The following is a 24,146-nucleotide window of genomic DNA, read 5'->3' on the forward strand; positions in this document are numbered from 1 at the left end:
AGTGGTGCTATTTAAGGCACCACCATGAAACAGCAACACTTTCATCTTGGCAATAACAGGCAACAATTATATTACCAGATTCGAAACTGAGCCCGCTATCTACCGCTAATCAGAAACGCAGCCCATCTGTTCTGTCTTTTTTAAAGCAACTGTTTATGTATGTATGATAAATGGTTTTGGACACTCCAATTACCACTATGGTTATATGGTGATGAATAGCCTTCAATTAGATGTTATTTCTTTTAAATTCAACAATTTAGTATTTTATATCTATAGTTGAATAGTGGCCAACACCAAATCGGTTACAATAATAAGGCCAACTCTCTCAATCGCTCGTTCTCTGTCGACAAAACACACATGTGCATACACACTTACCCCAATGTGCAGACGTGCGCTCTCTTTCTCTCTATCATGCATTTTCAGACTGGCTGGAAGACGGGTCAGACACGCGCGCACACACATGCACGCATACTTTCCCTTAGCTGTGCTTTTGTGTTTTGTCAGAATTAATGAGAAAAGTTCCCTTGCCCTAGGGGTAATTAGTGTCCTTGGAGTTAAATAAGCTAATACTTAGACACCTCTGGCACAAGCAATTATGTTTGTGTATTGAATAATTGATTCAAAGAGGGGGGAAGGGCTGCTAATCAGATCTGAGCATAATGAATTGATTTAATTAACAGGGGAATCCGAGGGTCTCTGGGAACTGCGCGCATTTATTCAGAAGCAGAGGCGAGCGCAGCACATAAATTGTGAGGGGAGGCGGTGTGAGTACGCTTTTAGCAGTTGTCAGATTTGCAATTGGATTTGTTGAATATAGTTGCCGTTTCGGAACAAATGAGAACAAGGAAAGAGAATATTACAGCGAGGAGAGCTCAGTCGTTCAGTCGGAGCTCCAGGTCCGCACGCGTGCAGTTAGATCAGAGTAGATTTATAGCTTTTCGGCTTTTCGCATGGAATTGAACAGGGGCAACCAACGTTGTTTCACTCATTTATTCGCGTTATTACATAGTTTAGAAAGGCGAATTTCCGAGCGCACTTCCTCGCAGTCACCAGGCGAATTACTGTCGATATCACGAAGCGTTTAGACGACAATTCATCTTTCGAGGGGTTTTTCGCGGTTATCGAGCCGCACGAGTCAAGCAGCCGCTGCGCGCTTCAAAGCCATTTGTGAGCAGCCTTTTTTCCCGCTGGAGTCGAGGACGGATCGCCTGGGTTCGGACTCCTCGTTCCTCAGGACGATGGTGTTGGATAAGGAAGAGGGTGAGTAGCTGCCCTGATGTCGCCGCTTTTCCGGAGCTATAACCTCAACATCAGGGGCAGAAACTATTGACATTCGGGCACGTTGTGTCCCCGGTCACCACGCCGCGAGACACCACGTTTCCCCCTGTTTTGTTACCTGTTTATCAGGGGGAGGTTTAATAGTCAGGCATGAGCAGCCTACGCATGTTGTGGACAAACTTCCCCTATTTTGACCTGGGCACACTGACAAGTTTGCGAGTGGATCTTCAGTTTTGTTCCGTTTTCATTATGTCGATCATTTCCTGTACGACTTTGCGTATATCGGTCTTTGTTTACGATTTGCAAATTACCGTAAATATATAAACATTGCGAAATGGAGCCTATTATATATTGATGGATGCTGCTGCTCAAACATGGACACTGTCCTTTTACCTCCCAATGCTCTCGCGTCTCTGAAGTTACCGCGGCAGCCTTTGACATCATCACGGGATAGCAGATGACATCGGAGTGCTTTTAACGTGATTACAAATTATGGATAGCACAGAGCAACGTTCACTCAGACTCCATCGAAATAGGCCTGCTTCCATTACTTATCTATTTTAATGTATTTAGGTTAATGGGCGAGGCAATCTAATTAATTTCAATTTAAATCAAACTCGCCTCTAATGACGTCCCATTTTGGATGGAACTGATGTTGAGTAGGGTAGATGTGCAGAGACCATTTATTACACCGGTTATACCTGGCAGCTCGCACTTAGTGCACACTTTTTACATTAGATAGGCGCTGGTTAAACTCAGGAACCCATACCAACCCTAGCCAATGAATATTTGAATAGGATTGCCAATTCTTTGAAATAACATAATTCTTCCGGTAAGTCTGTTGTTTGTTGAAGCATGCTTGTCTGACTATATACCGAACTGGAAAGCTCCACTCTCACATCCAACAACCTTAATAGACATTTCTTAATCTTTCAATAAATCTATTGCATTTGGTTTTAGCGGACACTCCCCCTCCCCTAGAGTAATGGGTGCATTTGTAGCCCATTATTTATGTTTGAAAATGGATATTTCATATGTAGTGGAGCATCCTTTCACTTAACCATCTAAAAACCAATAAAGGGATTGCGGCAGAAACATAAATTGGTCTGTCTGGCTGAATCCATGTTGTGCTGCTAATGTACCCAAATTAACTCAACTGTAAATTGCCTCCTTTGGATGTCTGTCTTGCTAAAAGTTCCCCATATGATTCATGATTTGGATTGCTTTTAACAGTTATTGGCTAAGCAATATGGTAAATGTACAAGGTGATGCAAATGGCATTAGTGGGAAAGGATGCACAGAAGCATGTAATGCAGTCAATACTACATTAACTACTGATGCTCAATTACAGAACCAGGGAGAGTGGCTTTTAGGAGCATTAGGACTTGCAGAAAAGCTGAGATCACCTGCTGCTCATTGCCTAAAAGCTTCACCCTTTACTTGCTGGTCCCGACCACAACAACTGTAGCTTTTTTTTTTGAAGTAAGTAGTCAAAAGAGATGCTTGGATTGTGACGCACCCCCTGACTGTGGCTCTGAGTGTTTATTAGCTCTGAAATGAAAGGCTTTTCAATTAGACTCGTCTTGCCTAATGTAGATGCATAAATCAGTGGTTGTGTAGGAGGAAGCCTTATGATCAGGCGCTTTGTATCAGTGCAGCAGCGCTTTGTCTTAGAATTGTTGTTCCTTAATGCGTGTCTGTGTCTGTGTGTGTGTGTGTGTGTGTGTGTGTCTGTGTGTGTGTGTGTGTGTGTGTGTGTGTGTGTGTGTGTGTGTGTGTGTGTGTGTGTGTGTGTGTGTGTGTGTGTGTGTGTGTGTGTGTGTGAGAGAGAGAGACAGACATGTTTTTACGGCGATACTGAAGCGTTGTTGTTGCATAGACTTACTGACCTCTTCCAGGAGGAGCACAACAATCATGGGAACAACTAATTAACCAGACCAAAACAGAAATTAATCTTATTAACCTACATCTCTGTCTCAGCTTCAGTAGGTCAATATTGTTGCTTACTCGTTGTCTATTTTTCTAATTATGCAGGCATAAATAGGCTATTTGAAGCTATTGGGAATAGAGGTTTAATGTTAGTTTAACTATTTGCAGATATAGTACCTATATTGTATAATGCTTTCTGTTTTGAAGAATTTGCTTTACTTCCTTTGCACCCTCTCCCACTCCCCCAAACTAAAATATGCCTCAAGTAAACATTACAATTTTCTCTACGAACGAAGTTCAAAACCATATTTCATCATTCCAGCGTCCAGGACCAGTTCTCAGTTTGCTTGTTCATTACAGTGAGCCACCTGCAAGAGAACAAATAATATATGTTTTGTTGTGGGTTGGCTATTTGCATCATTGGACTCTTAATTAAAGATGTGCAGAAGTGAAGCCCCTCAATCCTCATATAATACATTTTCTGCTACCTTTGCTTTTTAATTTACAACCGTGTAAGCACCCTGTCCAAAGGAATTTGCGCATTCATAAAGCATGTGATTGAAAAGCAATGTTTCAAATGAATACAGACTGGTGATCTGTCGGATGGTGTAATAAAACTTGGGCTTCAGGCTTAGATTTTATTTTGAAATAATAAGAATTGCTTCATTCTTTACCGGCGTTACCATGGTAATGCCGTCTTGTAGCAATGTTATATTGATTTATAAAGTGGACAGTAATATTTCTTTTCTGTTATTTGATTTCTAAGGGTTGATTTCTAATTTTCAGATGGAGATTACTTTTATTCATTCCTTAAGTCCTTTCACTTTCCAAAGGAATATAATTTCTCCGTCGCATTTTCTATTTTTGCAGCTTATTTGTTTCTGCTTACTTCAAAATTACACTTGGCTCTCTTAAACATTGAAATTGTATCTATTTCTTGCCCTGGGCCCAAACAATATTATAAATGTATATAGTTTTTCAATATACAATTTGCAACCTCTTACCTGCATTGTTTTTAAAATAAAAAGGGGAACAGCAAAAAACATTACAAATAAACAAAACAAAACCTTGACTGGTAGCATGCAGATGAGATAAGCATAGATTATACGCGTTTTACTATCCTCGAACATGTATGCAATATAGTTATATATTTGCAATGTTTCGCTTTCGGCGCCCCATTCGTCAATCCTAATTTAAGAAACATTTAAAATTCAACTACACATGTGCAACATACAAAGTTAAATGCCCTACATCCTACATTTGATTAAAATCAATACATTTAAGTGTTTTAATTCTATGGTCTAATTCGCTTACATCATAGGTACTGGTCTGGTGAGTGCTTGAGTTTTTCAAGGCAAATCTTTTTTTGCCCCCCAGCATGAAATGCACTAGATCCATATCAGCCATGATCGCCTCACATCTGTGAGTGTAGGAGATGTATATCACCTTCCATCATCTTAGTGGATTTCTAAGGCTACCGGATGGACCCCCTCCTCCAGCCCCCCACGCTAAAGAGCACCCACCTGTCTCCGTATAGAGTTGCATTCATCAGGGTCATACACGTTATCAATGATGGGCTCCTGGGCTGATGAGAACATCTTGTTTAAGATCGACCCAGCGCACTTCTGCAGCTACTGCAGTGCAACAAAGCGACGTCATAATTTCCCTCCATTTATTTTTGTTTTATGTAGCCCTTTTGAAATGTGGTGTAATTGATGTTGAGGACTGTGTGCATGAAGGTATGTGTGTGTATGTGTTATCAATTTGTTAGTGTGTGTGTCTGTTGCACACATGTGTATGTGTTCAGTCTGTCTGTGTACATCAGAGTGTGAAGACACAGTTGCGTATCTGATAAAATAAGGAACTATTAATCAGGCTGTAAGGCCATATACCGATCTTTACAAACATCACAAAGAAAGCACTTCATCAAATCCAGAGATAAGCCTGTATTGAGATAAATAATGTGAGAAGACCTTTTAAACCTATTCCCAGCCACCTTATCTGTCACCTGGAGCAGGAAGATACATGCAGACATACACCAAACGCAGTAGCAGTTGTAATATGCAACACTGTTGTTGATCCAACAATCAATTCCCATGGCATTTTAAACTGTTGTTTCCTCCTAATCTGAAGAACCCGGATTACAGAAACCATTAGCAAGACGTATGTTTGATGCTTAGTTTTCTGAAGGTGTGGTACTGATACTATTAATTATTATCACTCAATTATAACAGTGCTTGATGACTTTTCAGTTAAGATTTGCACATTTATACTTTGTATCTGACACAATCAAAATAAAACTTTAATAATCAATCCTGGAAAAACCTGATGGTATTGTGTGAACGTGTGAAGTAATGTCTGTTAAAGCATCCCTAAGTCTCACAGCTATCCAAATACTGCATGCTTACAGTTGTAGTTTAGAGTCTTAATCCTTAAATAGTCACCGGGAAGCATTAAGACTTAAAGGCAGGCAGGTAGGTCAGGGGTCAATCTAATCTGTGTGTTTTGTGTGTGTTTTGTGTGTGTGTGTGTGTGTGTGTGTGTGTGTGTGTGTGTGTGTGTGTGTGTGTGTGTGTGTTTGCATACTTTGTATGCATGTGTCCTGGGGTGTGTGCTAGATTTTTGTACTGTATTGACAATATGTGTGTGTTTGTGTGTGTGTGTGTGTGTGTGTGTGTGTGTTCCTACATATTTCAGTTTTCCTCATCAACTGTTTGCTTGTGAGATAATTATGAAGATTCAGAGACAATGATTTACTCTGTTCTTGTTTGGATTGTTCTAAAAATCGAGTTGTTGTGGTTCTGAAATACAAATAATCTGTTGAGTTTGACGGTGTGAAACTCACATTTTAATTTGCACGCTAAAAATATCTCTATTAAAGTATTAATTTCACCATCAGTCTAATGTGATCATGCATAACCTATGAAAGCAATGTTAAAGGGGAACCATCACGCCCGCTATTATCTAATAAAATATAGTACTACTTCATACACATCAAATCCATTTCCGCAAATTAATTGCAAGAAAGTTGGATAATTGACGTCTGGTTGGGGTTTGCATTCTTATTGGTCTGATTTTGAGTTGATGTTGCCGATGCCAATTTTCTTCATAACACGCATATGAAGAAGTACTCTTCTATAGAAAAAAACGGTAGGTTGGCAGCATACCTTTCAGTAGCCGTCATGATGCAATAGCTTTTTGTACACGGCTACTTTCAACTTTCAAAATGTTTTTTCTTTGAACAAAGTCGTTTTCCTATCATCTTTGTAAGAATGAAATAACTGCACAATCTAATTATGAGCTTTTATGTAAACATACTAATGTGAAAAAATATGCATCTTCCGAAATTCATGACACAGAAACATAAAATGCTTGGCAATGCATTGTCATACAAAACAACTGTTGAAAAGCCAATTGTCTTCTTCGTCAGTTTATCTGGTCGACAATTATCTGTCACCTTACCAGCGTTGGTAAAGGTTCTGCCCTTTTTGAAAAGGCCTTCAGCGCATGTGCCAGGCCAGTGGCTGGCAGGCCTGAGTTTGGCAACGCAGTGCAACATCACATCCAACTTCTTCCCCCCCCCCCAAACTCCAGCCACTCTCATTATTTACAGGAGATGGGGTGTGGAAGAAGGGGGCTTGAATGACATTAGGAGGCCTGTCCTGCCAAATAAGTGCCCCCTTCTCCCCCCTGTGGGGAATGTGCATTATTCAAGATTAAACAGTGTCACACAGAGCAGCACAGTATGGTGTACTCTCCATTTTTCTACACACTGAGGAGCCTGAATGGCACACCTGTCTCCTGGCATATCCTGTGAAATAATAAGAGCACAGTAATTGCCGGGGAGGAACAATTTCATACACCACTTCCTAACCTTGTGAGTGACACACAACTTTAGAGGGCTACGTTGGTTCCTCTCCGAATCAATTTTTAATGTAGACCAGTGTTTGTGCATTACTTACTTTGGCTCGGTGGCAGAGAGTGGCTATGCCAGGCCAATTGGGGCTGTATTTCTTATTTTTTTTGATACATTTTATAATTATTATGTATTTTAATTCCTGTGATGAATCATGAAGAGGCGGATACAAATATTGTCCCTTTACTGCAAAAAAAAAATCGAGTTCGAGAAATAGATTGATTTAGCCAGCTATTCAAATGTTAATGCATTCTATGGAGAGTGAACTGTACTTGCACCTATGAAAATGAAGATGCATTCATCTCCCCGAGTTATTGACAGTTTGCCGTCACTTATATTGAAGTATGGTCAGGTAATGGCTTTGAAGGCAGCTTTATCCACACAGGGCGCCCAGACCCTCAGCACACAAGGACCAACAGAATGCCCACAGCTGATTGGCTGGGTGCAGTGGCAGGTTTTCTCTTCTCTTAATGTCAAGCCTCAGGCACTTTTATGATCTGTCTTCTCTCAGAGTCCTCGTGGGTTTTTAGTTGTGGTAATCCAGAGTGATGAAACCCTGAATGTTATTTTTTTATTTCTGTATTTTCCACTCCTCCTCATTCATCTTATTCCCCCCGTCTCATTCTCCTTCCCTCCTTCCCTCCATCTGCCTGTGCTGTTGACAGCTCACCTTCTCCACGCTGTAATCTCACCGTGCTGGTGAGCAACCGAGTGTTGGAACGAGTCACTTTCTGTAATAATATGAAAACTCTGCCAGTTTCACGTCTGAAAATAAGCAGTAATGAATTTAATTAGAAAGCTGTTGCATATCTCTGCGATAGAGTTCTTTTAATTAACCCCATGTGAATAAATTAAAAATAATAGGGGCCTGGAACATGTGGGGAAAGAAAACAGGCTAATGAAGTTATCCGTTAATTGGTACGGCATCTGCAGCCAAACCACACTGAGCGAGGGGAGCCCAAGGAGCTCGGAAGAATGCCTTCTGTGAGCACGGCCCCGGCTCTTTAGGAAAAGGGCCACAGGCCTCGGTGGCTGACTTCAAGTGTAAGAAATGCACCTCTGACGTGATGGAAATGACCGCGCGGCCGGGGGAGAAAAGACGAGCCCTGTTCCAGGACGCTCTGCGGAGACTCCCCACGCCGGGCTTGACGCGGGGCCAGTGTTATTGCAGCCCTAATGTGGCCGGCTCATTTGGAGCGGATCAGGAGTAATTATGGTGGGGAAAGTGGCTGCCGACTGCGGGGTCAGGACACTTGTAACATGTGAAAAGAGCAATTATTCCAGGAGACAAAACCCCCCCTTATCCTGGCCAGGGCCAGGGTCAATGCGAGGGACGGCTGGGCTGCGTTTCGCCCGGGCCTTATTAGCCAGTGCCGGCTGCGTAGTTTGAGAAAGTGCATCTTGTTAATAATGAACAGTCCCCTGCTCATGTGCAGCGGGCCCTGCCGCTCCGTCTCCCTCTTTCTTACTTACTGAGAGTGTTAATTATGTCATAAGCAGAGCTTGCAAATAGACGCTCTTTCACCGGGGCCAGATATACCTCAAGCTGTAAATCTTGCTAACAGTAGTGCAGTATCATAGATGGATCTTAAATGGAGAACGGCTGGTCTCTGTCCAATGGAGAAATGTGTGGTTTTTTTTCTGCAGCAGCCATGTGTGTGAGTGTGTCCGTCTGTGTGTGTGTAACCACTCATATATTTTATTTCGTTTTCTCCTTGCAATCTGCTCTAAAGATGGTGGGGGGGGGGGTAAATGAATCACAGAGTTGCCTGGATTGTTCTTATCTGTCTGAATACATTGAACGGTCCGCTTTCACTAAGCATGTGTATTCCAGCTGATATTGTTACCAGATGTCTTGCATTTTGTCTTGGCAGTAATGAGAGATGTGTCCACGGCTCAATTACAGTAATGACGGGAGCTGAATGAAAAGGACAGATTCACACAGACAATAGCAAGACATCTGCCTGCGATCCTTATTAACCTTAGTGGTAGACGCCAAGCCTAAATTCTCTTTGGGATTGCCATGGCCACAACATTTACAGTGCTGGCTGAAAAACGAAAGACTGGGAATTCAATTAGTAACTATAGCCCCCAGAGCTACAGATTCAATTCAGATCTTTTGTAATTCGGCAACAGTTTGGGATTTTAAACAGTTTAACGACACATGTTTCTGTCTAGCTCTTTCCATGAATTTTAAGTGAAGATTTGTATTCAGTTTTAGTATTCAATTTTAGAATAACACAGTATAGTATTCATTTACAGATTCTAAAATAATCCCCTTCCATTATTTTTGGCATTTCTGAGCTTTCTTATGTTTTCTTATGCCAACCCCTGCTGCTGTAAAATATAATCAACCTTGGTATTCTGCAAAAGTGGTTGAACTTTCAAACCCCTTCTAAAAAGCTACTTGGCATTGCATGTGATCATCCAATCTACCTTATGTAGCTCAGCCAACCTCTGCAGCTGGTATAAGAGTGTGAGGACGTGCAGTATGTACAAACAATATCTAATCGTCCGACATATATAATAGAGACCGCAAAAGTCCCAACAGTAGCAAATCAAAATGTCACGATGACAAAGCGATCTATCCAACACTACCTGTTTAATGATCATCCTTATTGATCAATAACCTTGTTTATCGCTGCGGTGGTGTTGCATGCATATTCAATTATCCATACTACTGTGTGGTGGCAGACAGAGAAGGATGTCAACTGAAAGAGGGAAGTACAACTGACTGGAGGCTTTAAGAGTGTGATTAGGGTGTCCCACATGGAACAGTTTAAAGATTTATCCTGTCTAAGTAATGTCAGAAGTTCAGTGCATCAGTAGACGGTGATGACGGGCGGACGAGTACAGTTGTTTCATTGGAATAGACGTCATTAATAAATTGACCCTGATGGTCCTCCTGTGCATCCTATATTATGTTGGTCATGTGATGTCCACACCGGCTCAATGCAGCTTGGGGTGGTTACAGGCCTCCAGACAGAGGTCATTGCTCCTCTCACAGAATTCTCGCTCCCCTATCGTCCTAATAATGTAACAAAAAAAAACCATCAAATCCACAGTACTGAGTACATCACCGCCCCAGTGGGGTTCAACCAACATCTCGTCACATGTTTTTGATACGTGACGCTTGCATAAAAAGCATAAGCCACAAAATGGGAGATGGATGGTCAGTGGGCTTGTCATACCAATGGTACACTTGTAATGTGTGGCCCGTTGTCATTTAGACATAAACGCAGGTCAATTTTTACCAAAATCTTCTGAGCTACAAAAGGACAATAAGTAAAGGCATAAATAATAAATAAGACATAAGGCAGCGAATAGTTATAGTTGTTGGAGGTAACTTTTGGAAACTTTTAAATATAACACAAATCATATTATAAAAGACAAAGAAATATGATGACTAATTATGCATTTGTGGTTCCTGACTGTAAATATGAATCTGGATGAAATGAGAAAGGTCATTGAATTGCAACACATCCAATTATTCTTTTGATCTATAATTTCCTTATCTGGGGAACGTATTGCCATGTATATACGGTAATTGCATTTCATTGCTTACAAATGTGTCTTGAGGTGTTTCAAAAGGATTATTTTTGATTCAAAGCTTAACATATCAAAAAAGGGTTGTCACATTGATTGGATTTCTGATAACTGAACAGATAAATGTATAGGTAAGTGTAAATGGGCCAACGAAAGAAATTGGATCCTATCTCTATAATGGAAACTACATGGCCTGACAGATTCCTTAGGATACAAAAATAACACCTGTACATATTATCGGAAGATAAAAAAGTAGAGATGGAAACTGGCACACATGACAGGCTCTTTATAACAAACGGTAATGCCAAACAGAATAAAAAAATAAAAGATATTTGGCAAACAATGCGTTGTTCTTTTGAACTTTCAGAAGTCAAATGTGCGTGGAGTACGATTCAGGACATAAAGAGTCAGTCAAGTCTTTCTTTTGGGGGACATGGAATGACACCGGAAGACCGGAGTGGACTTGTATCTGTTAAATGGATCGGATTAAGTGGAGGCCGCTGCCTGCTTGGCCGCTGTTTCCTTTCATAATGCAGCTTTTCACTCCTCTAAACTTTCTGCTTCCCACTTTCAAACAGCACAGACTGATGACAGGTGCAAGGAAACATCTCGTGGCATTAAGGGACTTGGCAAGACCTTTACTTTACACAAGCCGTCTATTCTGACACTACTCTTTGTTTAGAAACTTTATGCTTACTGCTTGCTGCGGTATTATTGAAGACATTTCACAAAGGCTGCCTTTGATAGAAACAGCCAAGCTTGTAGCTGTTGTTCGGGACCAGCTCTAGGAAAATTGGGATCAGTTGAAAGACTTTTTGTCCCCTTGTAGATGTTGGAACTATTTCTGTATTGAGACGTCATCCTCTCGAAACAAGGGTTGAAGTGTAAACTTCGATGAGGCTGGTTTGAGTATGTTTGTAACTAAGTGTATAGTCCAATAGAGCTTCACACAGTGACAGACTCACAGGTTAAGCTATGGCCTTTGCAGTATTGATGTAAAACAAAAGAACGATATGTTTTAAGGGTATATAGAGGGTAGGGTTCTCAACCAATTAGAAGTAGTACTATGGTGGTCGGGGGACGACCTTTGTGTATAATTAGTTTTCTTATTTAAAGCAAAGATTTTGAGTAGAATAACTAATTGGCTGTCATGAAAAGCAAATTAAAGAATTTTGTGTGATTCCACAAGGAATAGCTTTAACCTGCGTCTCCTGCTCCATGCATGCCTTCAAACACACACACACACACACACACACACACACACACACACACACACACACATACACACACACACACACACACACACACACACACACGTGTGCACGCAAGGTAAATCAGATACGGATATACACACACACACACACACACACACACACACACACGTAGGCATTTTTCCCTCTCCTCATTAAGACTGTTTTTAGTTCTGTGGAAGGCTGTCAGGCGAGCCCCGTTGGCATACCTGCAGAGAGCTCCCCTAACAAGCCATGAAATGCAGGTAGCAGACACCGCCCTTAGCTAGTGTGGCATGCATTTGAAGCTTTTTAGCTTCATTTACACTGAACATTGGTATTTATAGTGGGTTTTGTGATCCTAATGTGCCAGCTTCAAGGGGTCTGTTTTGGGGAGCGCAGAGGTGCGGGAGCTGCAGGGCAGGCCCGGCACTAATTGATGGCTCCCATCAACATCGCTGGACCAATTAGCCTACCCTCTCTCCACTTCTGATAGAGGAAGAGGACGGCTCAACACCAGCCGAGCACTTACCCACACAGAAACCAAAGCCCTAGATTTGACTAACAAGCTCTCTTCTTTCTTTCACTTCCATTTTAAAGGGGAAATTCTAATTATATTACATTCATAGCATTACTGATGTGTGCAGGGCTAACCATTTTCCAGGGCGAATCTGGACCCAATGACGTGCTTTTGTTAGTCCATCTGTGTAAGCACATATGTGCAAAAGCTTGTTAGCTGTGTGTGTGTGTGTGTGTGTGTGTGTGTGTGTGTGTGTGTGTGTGTGTGTGTGTGTGTGTGTGTGTGTGGTTGTGTGGTTGTGTGTATGTGTGTATGGCACATATACATGAGATAGTGAGACGTACTTCCCGATAGCAAAATAAACAACGGAAAGATCGAAGTTATTTATTTGGTGAAAAACCCCAAAAACCTGACAGGCGTAAAGGAAGAGCACGGTTGCACACAGAGCAAGGCACTACCCGGGTTACCCACAGCGTCTCCCTTCATCACGGAGCCAACCCTAATGCTAAGGGCAACACCGAGTGATTCCAGATACACAACAGCAGCCCTGTGTAGAGACACACATGTCATACATCCGTCCTAGCCCCGGTTACATGTATGTGTCCCCACCCGTGTCGCTGCACGACACGGGTATACGATAAATAAACCCTCAACGCTCGACACTTGTTCTGGACCGAAACACACCTTTTAAAAGCACATTTCTTTTTCCTTTCGCGGGGGCTTCATAGACACAACGATACAAATTACCGATTGAGCCCCCTGCGATGCCTCGCCCGGCGTTTCTTTTTTGAGAAATGTGTTCTGAAAGTAGAGTGGCGAGTGGCGTCCACTGTGTGTTCTTTTAGATGGATCAATAGCTCAGTGTGTGAGAGTGTCTTAAGAGCTGTTGTCTTGTGCTTTCAGCTGTGGCAGACCTGTTAGTGCTGCGGAGGGGAACCGCGTGCCCCTGCCTCTGTACCGGCGGTGGCCTGGGGGGGGCTTTTAGTCCAAACACAAATGTCAACCACACATACACTATTAGTGTTTAGTGCAGTTATTAAATGGACTTTATTTGTCCTTTAGGAGGCTAAGAGGCACACTTAAAGGGGACCTGCGCGACAGCGGGGCAATTTGCGGGTTTGGTTACTTAACTGGTTGGTTGCAGACATGTGTACGGATAAGTGTATAAGGAGCACGGGGGCTGTGTCTATGTGTGCTTTCTATGTGTGCTCGCATGTACAAATGCATGTGTGTGCGCGTGTGCGTGCCTGAGAGAGATTGAGTGCACACTGAAAGGCACTTAGGCCATAACATATCTCACTGGGGTCTGGTAGCAACATTTTTGTGGTCACAGGCTTTTAAAAAGGTTAATGTTAATCTATACCAAACAAAGCCCATGAGAAGCTTTTACAGCTGTGGACAGTTGAGTGAAATGAAATGGTAGGAGGCAAACACACTATACAGCATGCTGTAAATACCGCAGTCAGCGAAACCAACAAATGCGTGCGTGCATGCGTACGTGTTTGCGTGTGTTTGTGTGTGTATGTGTGTGCATCTGTGTTTGTGTGTTTGTGTGTGTGTGGGTGCAAAGTCCTGAAATTGCAACTAGATGTGCCACACTCGGAAGCCTGCATAAAGTGATCAAAATAAGTCGTATTCCTTGTATTACAGCGTGTTCCCAGGCAGTGGCGGTGGGGTGAGTAAGAGAGTAGTCCGCTGTGACCCGGCTGACTATCTACATGGAAGAGTGTTTTCTTTAATGCATATGAAAGCAGGGAGTCAGCGGGCTGTGGCCGAGGCGCCTGGACAAGCAGCGGCGCTTATCAAAAATAGAACATGAAAAGTCACTCGTGTTCCCGGGCAGTAAATCACACGTGGCTACTTGTCTCCTTATCGCTACAGGTGTGCCGATGCTCTCCGTCCAGCCCAAAGGGAAACAGAAGGGGTGCGCTGGCTGCAATCGCAAGATTAAAGACCGCTACCTGCTCAAGGCACTGGACAAATACTGGCACGAGGACTGCCTGAAATGCGCCTGCTGCGACTGCCGCCTGGGGGAGGTGGGCTCCACCCTCTACACAAAAGCCAACCTCATCCTCTGTCGCAGGGACTACCTGAGGTAAGAGACGCACAGCCCCCTCCGATCCCTCATCCCTCCCAGAGCAGATAGGGGGGCTGCCCAGCCTTAAGGACCCTTGCTGTTATCATGCTGCTCCTCCAAATTAAACAGGATTAGTTTTCCCGAACCCTTAATAATGCCAGCTTGTTTTCTGTCCAATCATTGAATATCTGCTGAGAAATACTGTGCAGCTATTTATAGAAAAAGTCCTAATGTTGTGAGATGATAGACTATGTTAAACACAAAAGCATTTTTATTTTGCCAATTTTACTACACACAATATACATTTTATTTTTATACATTTGTGTTTGCATCAAGAAGATTGCCTTTACCATGAAAAACCCATAATATATTTCCAAACTATACTATAAAAACTAAACTCAAAACTTGAAAGATCTTAGGTTTTGCCAATTAAAACAAAAACATATAAACGTATTGTGCCGATTTACCTGTCACCGATCTAAAAGACAAAAACCTTTCATGTGTTAGTACTTTTGCTGTGTGTGTGTCTTCTTTTCCTCACAATTACACTGCCCTTCCCCATGTTTACACGGAGAGGACAGAAGGCCCCCCCCCCACCTTGGGGTAGCTTTGAATCTGGGTAGCGCTAAAGCTGAAGGCTGAGGGATGGCTCCAGGCTGGTGCCTCGACCGTTGTCTGTGGACCACCCTCCTATCCCCACCCCCCTCACCGCTTCCTACTGCCATCTGCTCGCTAAATTAAACATGATCATTTCCTGGGCGTTAAGTCCCATTCCCAATGAGATCCCGACATTTATCCTGCAGGTTCCCTCGGGGCCAACTTAGAGACCCTGCCACCACAGGCCTCTCCCTCAGTCTCCCTGCCCTGTGCTATCATGTCCCCCCCCCCCCCCCCCCCCCCCCCCCAATAAGGCTGTTCACACGCCCTTCCTCTGCACACACCCTGCTTTGAATCAGACCCGCCTTCACTCAGCTATTTGTAATAACTACGAAAACCTGTCATTACAAATCCTCAAGATTAACCTCATGTAAAAAATAAAATAGCATGCATACATACCCAACAGTAACGTAATCGTTTAGTTCCCTACCGGTTCCCTGCGAAGGCTTACTTGCTCACTACTGAGATGGCCCATTATCATCCATCAGTGCTCAGTAAGAGTTGGATGGGTTTAAGATACAGTGGGCAAGGTCAGGCTAAACCCTCTGCTGTCCCCGGATGGGCCAAGATGAATAACAATAAACGGGTAAATGACACGCGATGGCAGAAATAATTAGGCGCCGTCGCATGAACAGACTAACCCCATGCCTCCCATCAGCGGGGCTGGGGTGTGTTCACAGAGCGAGTGTGCGGCGTGTTAAGGCAGCGACGCAAAGAGCACACGCCGAGCGCCATCTGAGGGAGGACCGGCGCCCAGGGAAAAGTTTTCAGACGAAGGAAGATCAGTGGGAAGCGGAGAGGTCTGTGGGAATACGAAGAACAAAACGACACTCGGAATCAGCAGGAAACGACACGGAAATGAGAATAAATGAAGGGGAAGGGGGGAGAGCTATCTCTCTTGTGTTGCGACATCACCGCTGATGCCGAACACTAAAAAAGATCCTGCTTGGATTCGCTCCACCCTGAGACAAAGACATAATGCTTGAAGGCTGGCCATGCTTGAGATTAATAATGTTACGTGTTGTTGTTTTTCTGTTGTTGAAATTTTTTTGTAAACGCATATCTTTTTTTAACCCTCAAGATCCCGGCTGGAGATGCTAGAGATGAATCATATTATTTGAAAAAGATAGTTTAAAGAACCCCTTTAAAGAATTAAAGTATTAAAGTAATAAGAGGGTATTTAACTCACTCCATGCCCCAAAGGGCCTGCCTGCCTTGCTCTGTGCTACGGAACAAAGACTGTGCTCACCTGCAGTAATGGAATTAAATATGGGCACCAAATCAGCCTCCTCTACAGCCACACTGCATAAAGGACAAGCGGGTGGATCAAACACACTTCATATATTTGCCTGGGATTGGAGCTGTGCCATGTTCACATTAATTATACTCGGAGCTCCATCTGTGTTTGTCCTCCGGTAACCCTGGCAACATCTTCAATGCACCTTCACTGTCCTGAAACGAGCACCAAAGTTCCACAAGTTCACTTTTAATCACTTTGACAGACACTCCCATCAACTGAAAACAGCTGCAGTTATTAGCATGTGATTCACACACTTGGACTGGGCTGTATTGTAGTGAAGAGCGATTGATTCATTAGGCCTTTCATTCCTTCACGGAGGCCCAGGATGGGGTGACCTCGCCAGAGATATGACGAGCAAGGCTTGCTTTTGATCATCAGGCGCTCAAGATCACCAGGAACCCAAACAGAATCATTGATATTCTTACGTTCAGAGATCAGAGTGGACTTAACAATTACTCTACTCCTCACAAAGTAATATTCTCAGCAAATTCTGAACATAGTTACCATGTTTATATTGAAATCTTTGATACAATTATCTGAATATAATTGTATTCGTAACATATGTATCTCTGCCTGGGGATGCATGAGGAAATGCTAAATATTTATTTATAAATGCATTATATATCTCCCGGTATAAGATCTGCAAGGCTAGAGCTCAACTGCAAACAAGGTTTGGAGTAAGCAATGCAGCATGTTAGTGTTGAGGAGCAGTCAGACATGGTCTTGACTAGTAAAGCGTAGAACAGAATGATACAGAATGCACAGTGCCACTAAAACTAATAAAGTTGAAGCTTTAACTCTACTGGAAGCATGACTTTAGTATCTGAATCTCTAACTAGGATGTGACAGATATTTTACAACACTGTCATTCTGTAAAAGGGAATTAACCGAAGATTGTCACCTGTGGTTTAGCTATCCAAATCACCAAAAATTGTGAAAAGGATAACAAAATACCTTCTGGCATAATGTCTGCATAATATGTAGGCTAGTTATGTTTGATAAAAACAATAAATTAAGTCATTAATGAGAATACTTTCTTTTTTGATTTATAAAAGGTAATGGCAGGTCTTTCGACTCCAATGTAAATCGCCACACAGAGCCTGTAAAAGAAAAGGTCAGGCTCTTACCAAACAGCATTTGTCATATTTAATTGCAGAGGATAGACTTGGCTTACATACCTCTAAGGACCAAACTGCTGGAGGTGTTTGCAAGCCCCTTAAACTTAGGGTGGGGATCCTTCAACTGTGCTCCCTTGGGGAACCTCATGAGGTGTTTATCTCAGCATCCAAACATGCCTCTAATAGAATGTCCACTAACTGAACACATGCAAGTTACACAAAGAGCAGTGTCCACTGTGAAGAGGGTAATTGCCAAGAAAGGTTACAATAAGTAAGAGCTGTTAACGATGTCTGCGGTCAGGATCCCTGCACGTCAGCCTCAGTAATTGGGCATGGCTGTCAAGGTTCTTTCATAGCCCTGGTTCTCCCTGAGAGACCTCAGTGCATGACCCCTCGCGAAGGTCGAGCCCAGGTCGAGAGCAACAGCAGTTCAACCCATTAAGCTTTGTTAATTTTATAGCTTTTTTAGTTTGATATGCTTAGTGGTAGAAAGCAATGTATCATGTGGACATATTTTTCTTTCAAGTACCTAATGAGACATAATGAGTTGTTGTACATGGTTGTTAGTGGTGCATGTAAACACTACGGTTGGAATCTCAATATGCGTTTGCCATAGACGGTTCGGAATGAGGTATGATAAAACATTATAATACAATAGTCAAAGAAAATACAACATCTGGCATTTAGTAATGATCTCACAAAAATATAAAATATGTATAAGCATGACAATAGTTTTTTATTTTTACGACTTGATAGATGTTCAAGGAAAAGGCATCTTTAAATTAGAGACAAGATTATAATTTAAAATAAATCCATTGTTCCATGGCTTCACATTTAGAGAAAGAACAGAAAGTTCTCTTTTACAAAGTTGGGCTCTGTGGGTGGCAGATGTCCTATTACTCACTTAACTCACCAGTGAGGCTGATCTTTCTCTTACACACCTTCTGAATTGGACTATTTCTCGTAGCAACAAACAGCTGTGCTCTCCAGGCCTATATATTGCAGTCTCCGATTTCCCCATTCCTCAGGGGCAGCAGGCCCTAATTAGATGCAGGGTCTGCTGTAGAGACTCTCTCTCTAACAAGGTGAAAGCAACTGGAGGGGACTTGCAATAATGAAGCACAATATCAACTTGGTGGCCCCTCTCTCAGAGTTGTACAACTTTAGCGCAACGTGTTTAACATACTGTTGGAATGCCAGTCTACCGTGGCCTTATCCCCTCTCGCGCAACTGAAAAGGACCTCCCCCTTCCCTTCCCAGAATACATCAACTATCTGCGATTCAGAATCTCCAAATTAAACCCAGAAGCAGGTGCTTGGAAAATGAAAATGTAAATGCGACGGGCCAAGTGTTTGGGCTGTCGCTGGCTGGCGAGAGTGCGGTGGGCCCGTGTCTCCTCGCTCTGCTTTTGACCTCCAACGCTTCTCTCCTATCTAATAAGCTTAAACAGGCAGCGGCAAAAGCTTGGTTTTCAAAGCCTCTTCCGTGCTCTGCCAAACATTTAGATACCGCTCCAAGGTAACATCTCCCTCCGCTATCTCAGCACCAAGCCCCCCCACCAACGATTCAGAGAATCATGAATGAGCACATGAGAGAGAAGGGAGCTTTTTATAACATTTGACTACGGTGTAGCATTGAGCATGGCGTAAATAACCTGGTGTGCTTTGCCTGTATGCAGTCTTACTAGGTACTTCAGATTGAACGAAGAGAAACTTGCAAGTTTTCAATCATTTTGCCTCAGACCTGTTTTTTTGGCCTTTTTGCATCCACTGTCAGAAAATCTTTGAGAACGAGATTAAAACCTGGTGATCAATTTAATTAGATCATTAGCCAAGAATTAGCATTTATATTTTCAATCCTAATTAAGAAAAGACATTACACAATAGAAAGTGTGTGCCAAGAAATATTAGTGTATACCATTAAACATCTAAAGACTGCCCCAATTTGTTATTTGTTATTTTGTGCAGCTTTGTATTTTGCATCAGCATATTAAGGTTAATCTTTGTGTCTGTGTTTCTGTATCTCAGGCTCTTTGGAACGACAGGGAACTGTGCCGCCTGCAGTAAACTGATCCCAGCCTTTGAAATGGTGATGCGAGCAAGAGATAATGTTTACCATTTGGACTGTTTTGCCTGTCAGCTTTGTAACCAGAGGTAAGGACCGAGATCAAATTGGTTCTTGACAATTAGCTTTTTTCATGTCTTGGTTGAGTTTTAAGAATTTGGGAGTAACTTTAATACAGATTAGTCAGTGAATATAAAGGCTGTAAAAAATAGAACATTTTATCAAGCTGAACACATACTATAGCTCAAAACAAAGACTTTCACCTTTAATAAACTGGATTATTAATATTGTCATACCTTTTTATTTGTACTTTTTGTTTGGTATTAACATGTACACTTTGATAACAAATGCATCAGTGGTCAACATTTATTTGTACAAATACAATTTGACTGGTTGGCTGTTACAGCACACCTTATGCTACATTTATAACAATGCTCTTGTATTTATTTCATTATATTCTATCAAGACCTCTCACTGGCCCTTTTGTCTGGGTTTTTGTTTCGGGGCCATGAATTGTGCAACAGCTAGACTAGTCCAAGGCAAGGTCAAAGTGGATATTTTAATGGCCGTCTGGTGTTACCAGACACCACAGAAATAAGCTACCTCACAGACTTGGACTTACATGGATTTGTAAATGTATTTCCTTAGAGATTGTAATTATTAATGAATTATGAAGGCCATAACACATGATATGCCATACTTTAATCTACTGTTAATAATAGAACGAGCCTGCCAGCAGAAGTTTCTTTGCACGGTTGAAAGATGCGGTTGACCCTATTCCTGCACTCAGCACAAGCTCATTAACCTTAAAGAGACCAAATTCACTTAACACGACAGGCACCTGCTCTGAAGGAACACTGGCCCGAGTCTCTGGAAGACAAGCAGCCAGCTCTAACAAGGCACCGCCTTGCCACGACTGTGACTCTACTGCCAGCCCAGACACATTACAAGAGCCAAGCCATGCTCAACTTTGCTCTAATCTCGTCTACCCTTGAGTCTCATCATTGAGACGCCGTAACGGCAGCAAACAAAGAGGAAGATCGCAGTGGGGAAGAACATGGCTACAGTCATTTTACCCTACTGTGCACGTTCCCTCTTCTCCAATTCTATTTTGGACTTAAGAGCGAAACAATTCTCGACAATAGGCACCAAAAACTGGTGTCTAAACTCAAGCCTGTGGCGGGGTATCCTTGGAAACCGCTGTGGTAATGGTGCTTTTCTTGCCAGGCCTGAGAAGGTTGTCCCTTCTCTTACTGGGCACCAAACCCTCTGTCTGTTAAGTTTGAAAATGAAAACGTTTGAATCTACCTTAATTTGAAGCACAGCCTTCAAAGCCTGGTGGCCACCAGACAAGTCTTTGATTCCCAAACAAGAAACAATGCTGTTGTTCATTGGGTATAAAGGAAAAGTTGCAAGCCAAATGTTTTCAATCAAGGCAAGGAGCGCAGTAATGGAAATCAACGGCTGCTTATTCTACAACTGCCAGAGCAGAACCGAGTCATTATCAGTTTATCAGCACACGCTCTCTCTCTAATGACACCCAACGGTGGTGAAATTTGTCCTCTAACGTTTGTCTTTCTCTTCCCACCTCTTCTGCCAACAGGTTTTGTGTGGGGGACAAGTTTTTCCTAAAAAACAACATGATTTTGTGTCAAATGGACTATGAGGAGGGGCAGCTGAACGGGAGCTTCGAGACACCGGTCCAATAGTCGCACCCAACGGCGGCAGCAGTTGGCCCCCACACGTACACACGAGATGTTCTGCTGCACTTGGACAGAGACAAGCGTCTGCTTGCCTGCAATACTTTTTAAAACACCTTTATCAGCCCCTAAAGACTCTATTGTAAATGTTCTTCTCCCCCTACCCCAACACTGAGCAGTTACAAGTTTTGATGTACAGTTGTGCCTGCTTAGCTGAGCACTGTATTGCTTGTATGTTTTTTTTGTGAAATTTGTTTAGGAATTATTTTATTTTTATTATCCTTTTGGAAATGGTTATTTGGAGGGTATGTACAGTCTGTTTTCTCTGTATATATAAACTGGAACAATTATTTTATGAAATGTAATGCAATTTTATTACTAGTGTCAATTAAAAATTCTTAAATGTTCATAGTGAGTTTTTCTCTTATACTAAAAAACCAAAGTTGTTGGAGATGGTTGGCCCATGTGTTGAAGTGTAATCATAGCTCTAAAAGCCACAAAGTTGTAAAAAGCCTTGCAATGGGAACAACAAATATATTTGAAGTCCTTTTTTGAAAAAAGAAACATCATGAAACAAGCAACATTTTATTACATTTTGCAGGGTTCTGATGGAACTATAAATGCTGTTGAAAATGACCTAAATAAGATTTTATTTGGAATAAAAGAATGCTTCTCCAAACCGTGTGGTGTTGCGCGTGCAGGTGTCCTGAAAGCCAGTGGGTCGAGTGGAGCCGCTCTGTGATTAATGCTTCACTAATTGGCACCTGATCACAACGGTGGATTGGCCTGGAAATGTGTAATGTACTGTTCTTTATGCATGGTCATTAAGCCTGGGCTCATTTAATCTCATCGGCCTTCATGTGTGAAGCTGCAGCTTACAATAGTGGCCAGATGACATTGTCGGGTCACAGTTCACACTAGTGTTTTTAATTCAGTATGCATGAGAGCAAATCAATTAGTAAATGACCCTCCCCACCCCCCCCAACCTCCGCCCCACCAGAGTTTGAAACCCTGTTACATCAGGTTTCATCCAACCTTGTTTTTCAAGTATATAATGATATCCCTCTGTGTATATCTATAGAGCTCTCTCGTTTCTTGGAAACCTTCATTAGTTGTGCTTGAATAAAGACATAATCAGGAGAAGCAGGCTTTTTTTTTTCTACCACATTCTTCAAACTTCTATAAAACTTAATTATGGAGTTACGTTTGGGGCAAGAGCCCCAAATAAGGGCGGCGCGCACATCCATAAAGCGAGGCGAGGAAGGGAGAGCTATAGTCACAGTTTACACAGGTGCATGGAGCAGGCTGATTACGCCGGGCCTCGTGCGGTCGTAAACGTGTCAAGGGTAAAGGAGGGCCTCGAGTAATTGCAGAATCACCCTTAACCAATATGCTTCTCACCTCGGCCTTCATGGCTGTTGCACAGACAGCTGCTGTGGCGCTGCCTCGGAAAGGTCACGCGACTCCTATGCACCGCGTCCTCCTTTCGTTTTCTGCTTCTTTCCGGAAAAGGAGGCCAACAGCGTTTGTTTTTGTCCAAAATGTGACACTCTGCGGGCCGCTTTCCACCGGCAGGAAACAGAACCGCAACATAATCTCCTCACAAATAAATCAAGTGTGCAAAGATCATTAATTAGAAATTCATTAAAAATTCAGACTCACCGGCAGGTGCGCAAATAAAGGATTAGGTAGACATCAATTATAGCACATAAGAGCACCATTTAATTGCAGTTCCTAGATTGATTTACAGAGGGAGACAATCAGGCCCCATGCAATATGGCTGATTGCTCATTTTCTGGAAAAATAATGAGGAAAAGACCTCGCCAGGCAAGGCTGTGTCCCCAGCTGCAGACTCATACACACCCACACACACATACACATACACACACAAACACACACAGATGTGTGTGGGATTCAGGACGCGCACTCACACATGGCTATTTAGTGCTACTAATCTTAATATTAATATTAGCACTGTTAGTAGAATTACTGACGGCGCAAAGATGTACAAGATCCAAAAGTAAACACATATACGTACATGTGCACACACACACACACACACACACACACACACACACACACACACACACACACACACACACACACACACACACACACACACCATAAACACAAACATAAACACGCATAAGGCATCAAAATACACATTGCACACTTCGCATTTCCATCTGCCAGTGTTTTCTAGGAAAAGTTCTTAAGTACCAAATGTGGCGTTATGACTCAAGTTTGTGAATCCTCCTGCCTCCACTGTGTTCCTGATTATTGCATTATGGCATCTGCTTAATTAGCTTGGCTTGTGTCGTATGTTGCTCACGAGGGGGTGGTAAAAAGTGTCCTTCCCTCGTGCTCATTATCTGCCTGGATTCATGTGATGTACAATCTCTCATGACAGACATTCATATTGTCACCGAGACAGCTGTCAGAGGAGCACTAGGGAAACCTAGGAGGAAGTCAATTGAATGGAAGTAATGGTAACATTTTGAAAACAGAGGCGTCAAAGAGCTTTTGTTTCCTCTTTTTGTATTGTTTCTCAATATTTACAATTTCATCCGGGTTTTGAGTGTTGAATTGTCTACACTGGCTTGTGAAAGGTAAAAACAACACATGTATGAACCTCGAACAGAGTAGCTACAGCTGCTGTGACTGTGGCGTTTGGGCTGCATGCGAGATCTGGCGTTTCCGTTTTAGACTGGGTACGTGACGAGTGAAGGTGTTTCAGAAATGTCAAAGAAACCAGACGGGGAAGCCTGGGATGGATGTGATGAGCTTTGAAAACGGAATGGCTATTGGCCAC

At 42.5% G+C, this 24,146-nt stretch overlaps 1 protein-coding gene across 1 annotated transcript; it reads left to right on the plus strand.

Annotated features, from left to right (window-relative positions):
* The first annotated feature begins 696 nt into the window (after positions 1-696).
* lmo1 (LIM domain only 1) lies at positions 697-22,014 on the plus strand. The gene is made up of 4 exons (XM_030377795.1): positions 697-1,260; positions 14,300-14,513; positions 19,598-19,723; positions 21,238-22,014. The coding sequence occupies exons 1-4, from the start codon at positions 1,239-1,241 to the stop codon at positions 21,341-21,343; spliced, it is 468 nt and encodes a 155-aa protein (XP_030233655.1). The 5' UTR covers positions 697-1,238; the 3' UTR covers positions 21,344-22,014.
* Positions 22,015-24,146: the final 2,132 nt, after the last annotated feature.

This window comes from Gadus morhua, chromosome 14 (assembly GCF_902167405.1).
Source record: "Gadus morhua chromosome 14, gadMor3.0, whole genome shotgun sequence".
In the NCBI taxonomy this organism is placed as follows: Eukaryota; Metazoa; Chordata; class Actinopteri; order Gadiformes; family Gadidae; genus Gadus; species Gadus morhua.

Coding starts and splice junctions, on each gene's coding strand:
- lmo1 (XM_030377795.1), top strand. CDS start 1,239: ATGGTGTTGGATAAGGAAGAGG. Junction 1,261..14,299: donor GGTGTTGGATAAGGAAGAGG/GTGAGTAGCTGC, acceptor TTATCGCTACAG/GTGTGCCGATGCTCTCCGTC. Junction 19,724..21,237: donor TGTCAGCTTTGTAACCAGAG/GTAAGGACCGAG, acceptor TTCTGCCAACAG/GTTTTGTGTGGGGGACAAGT.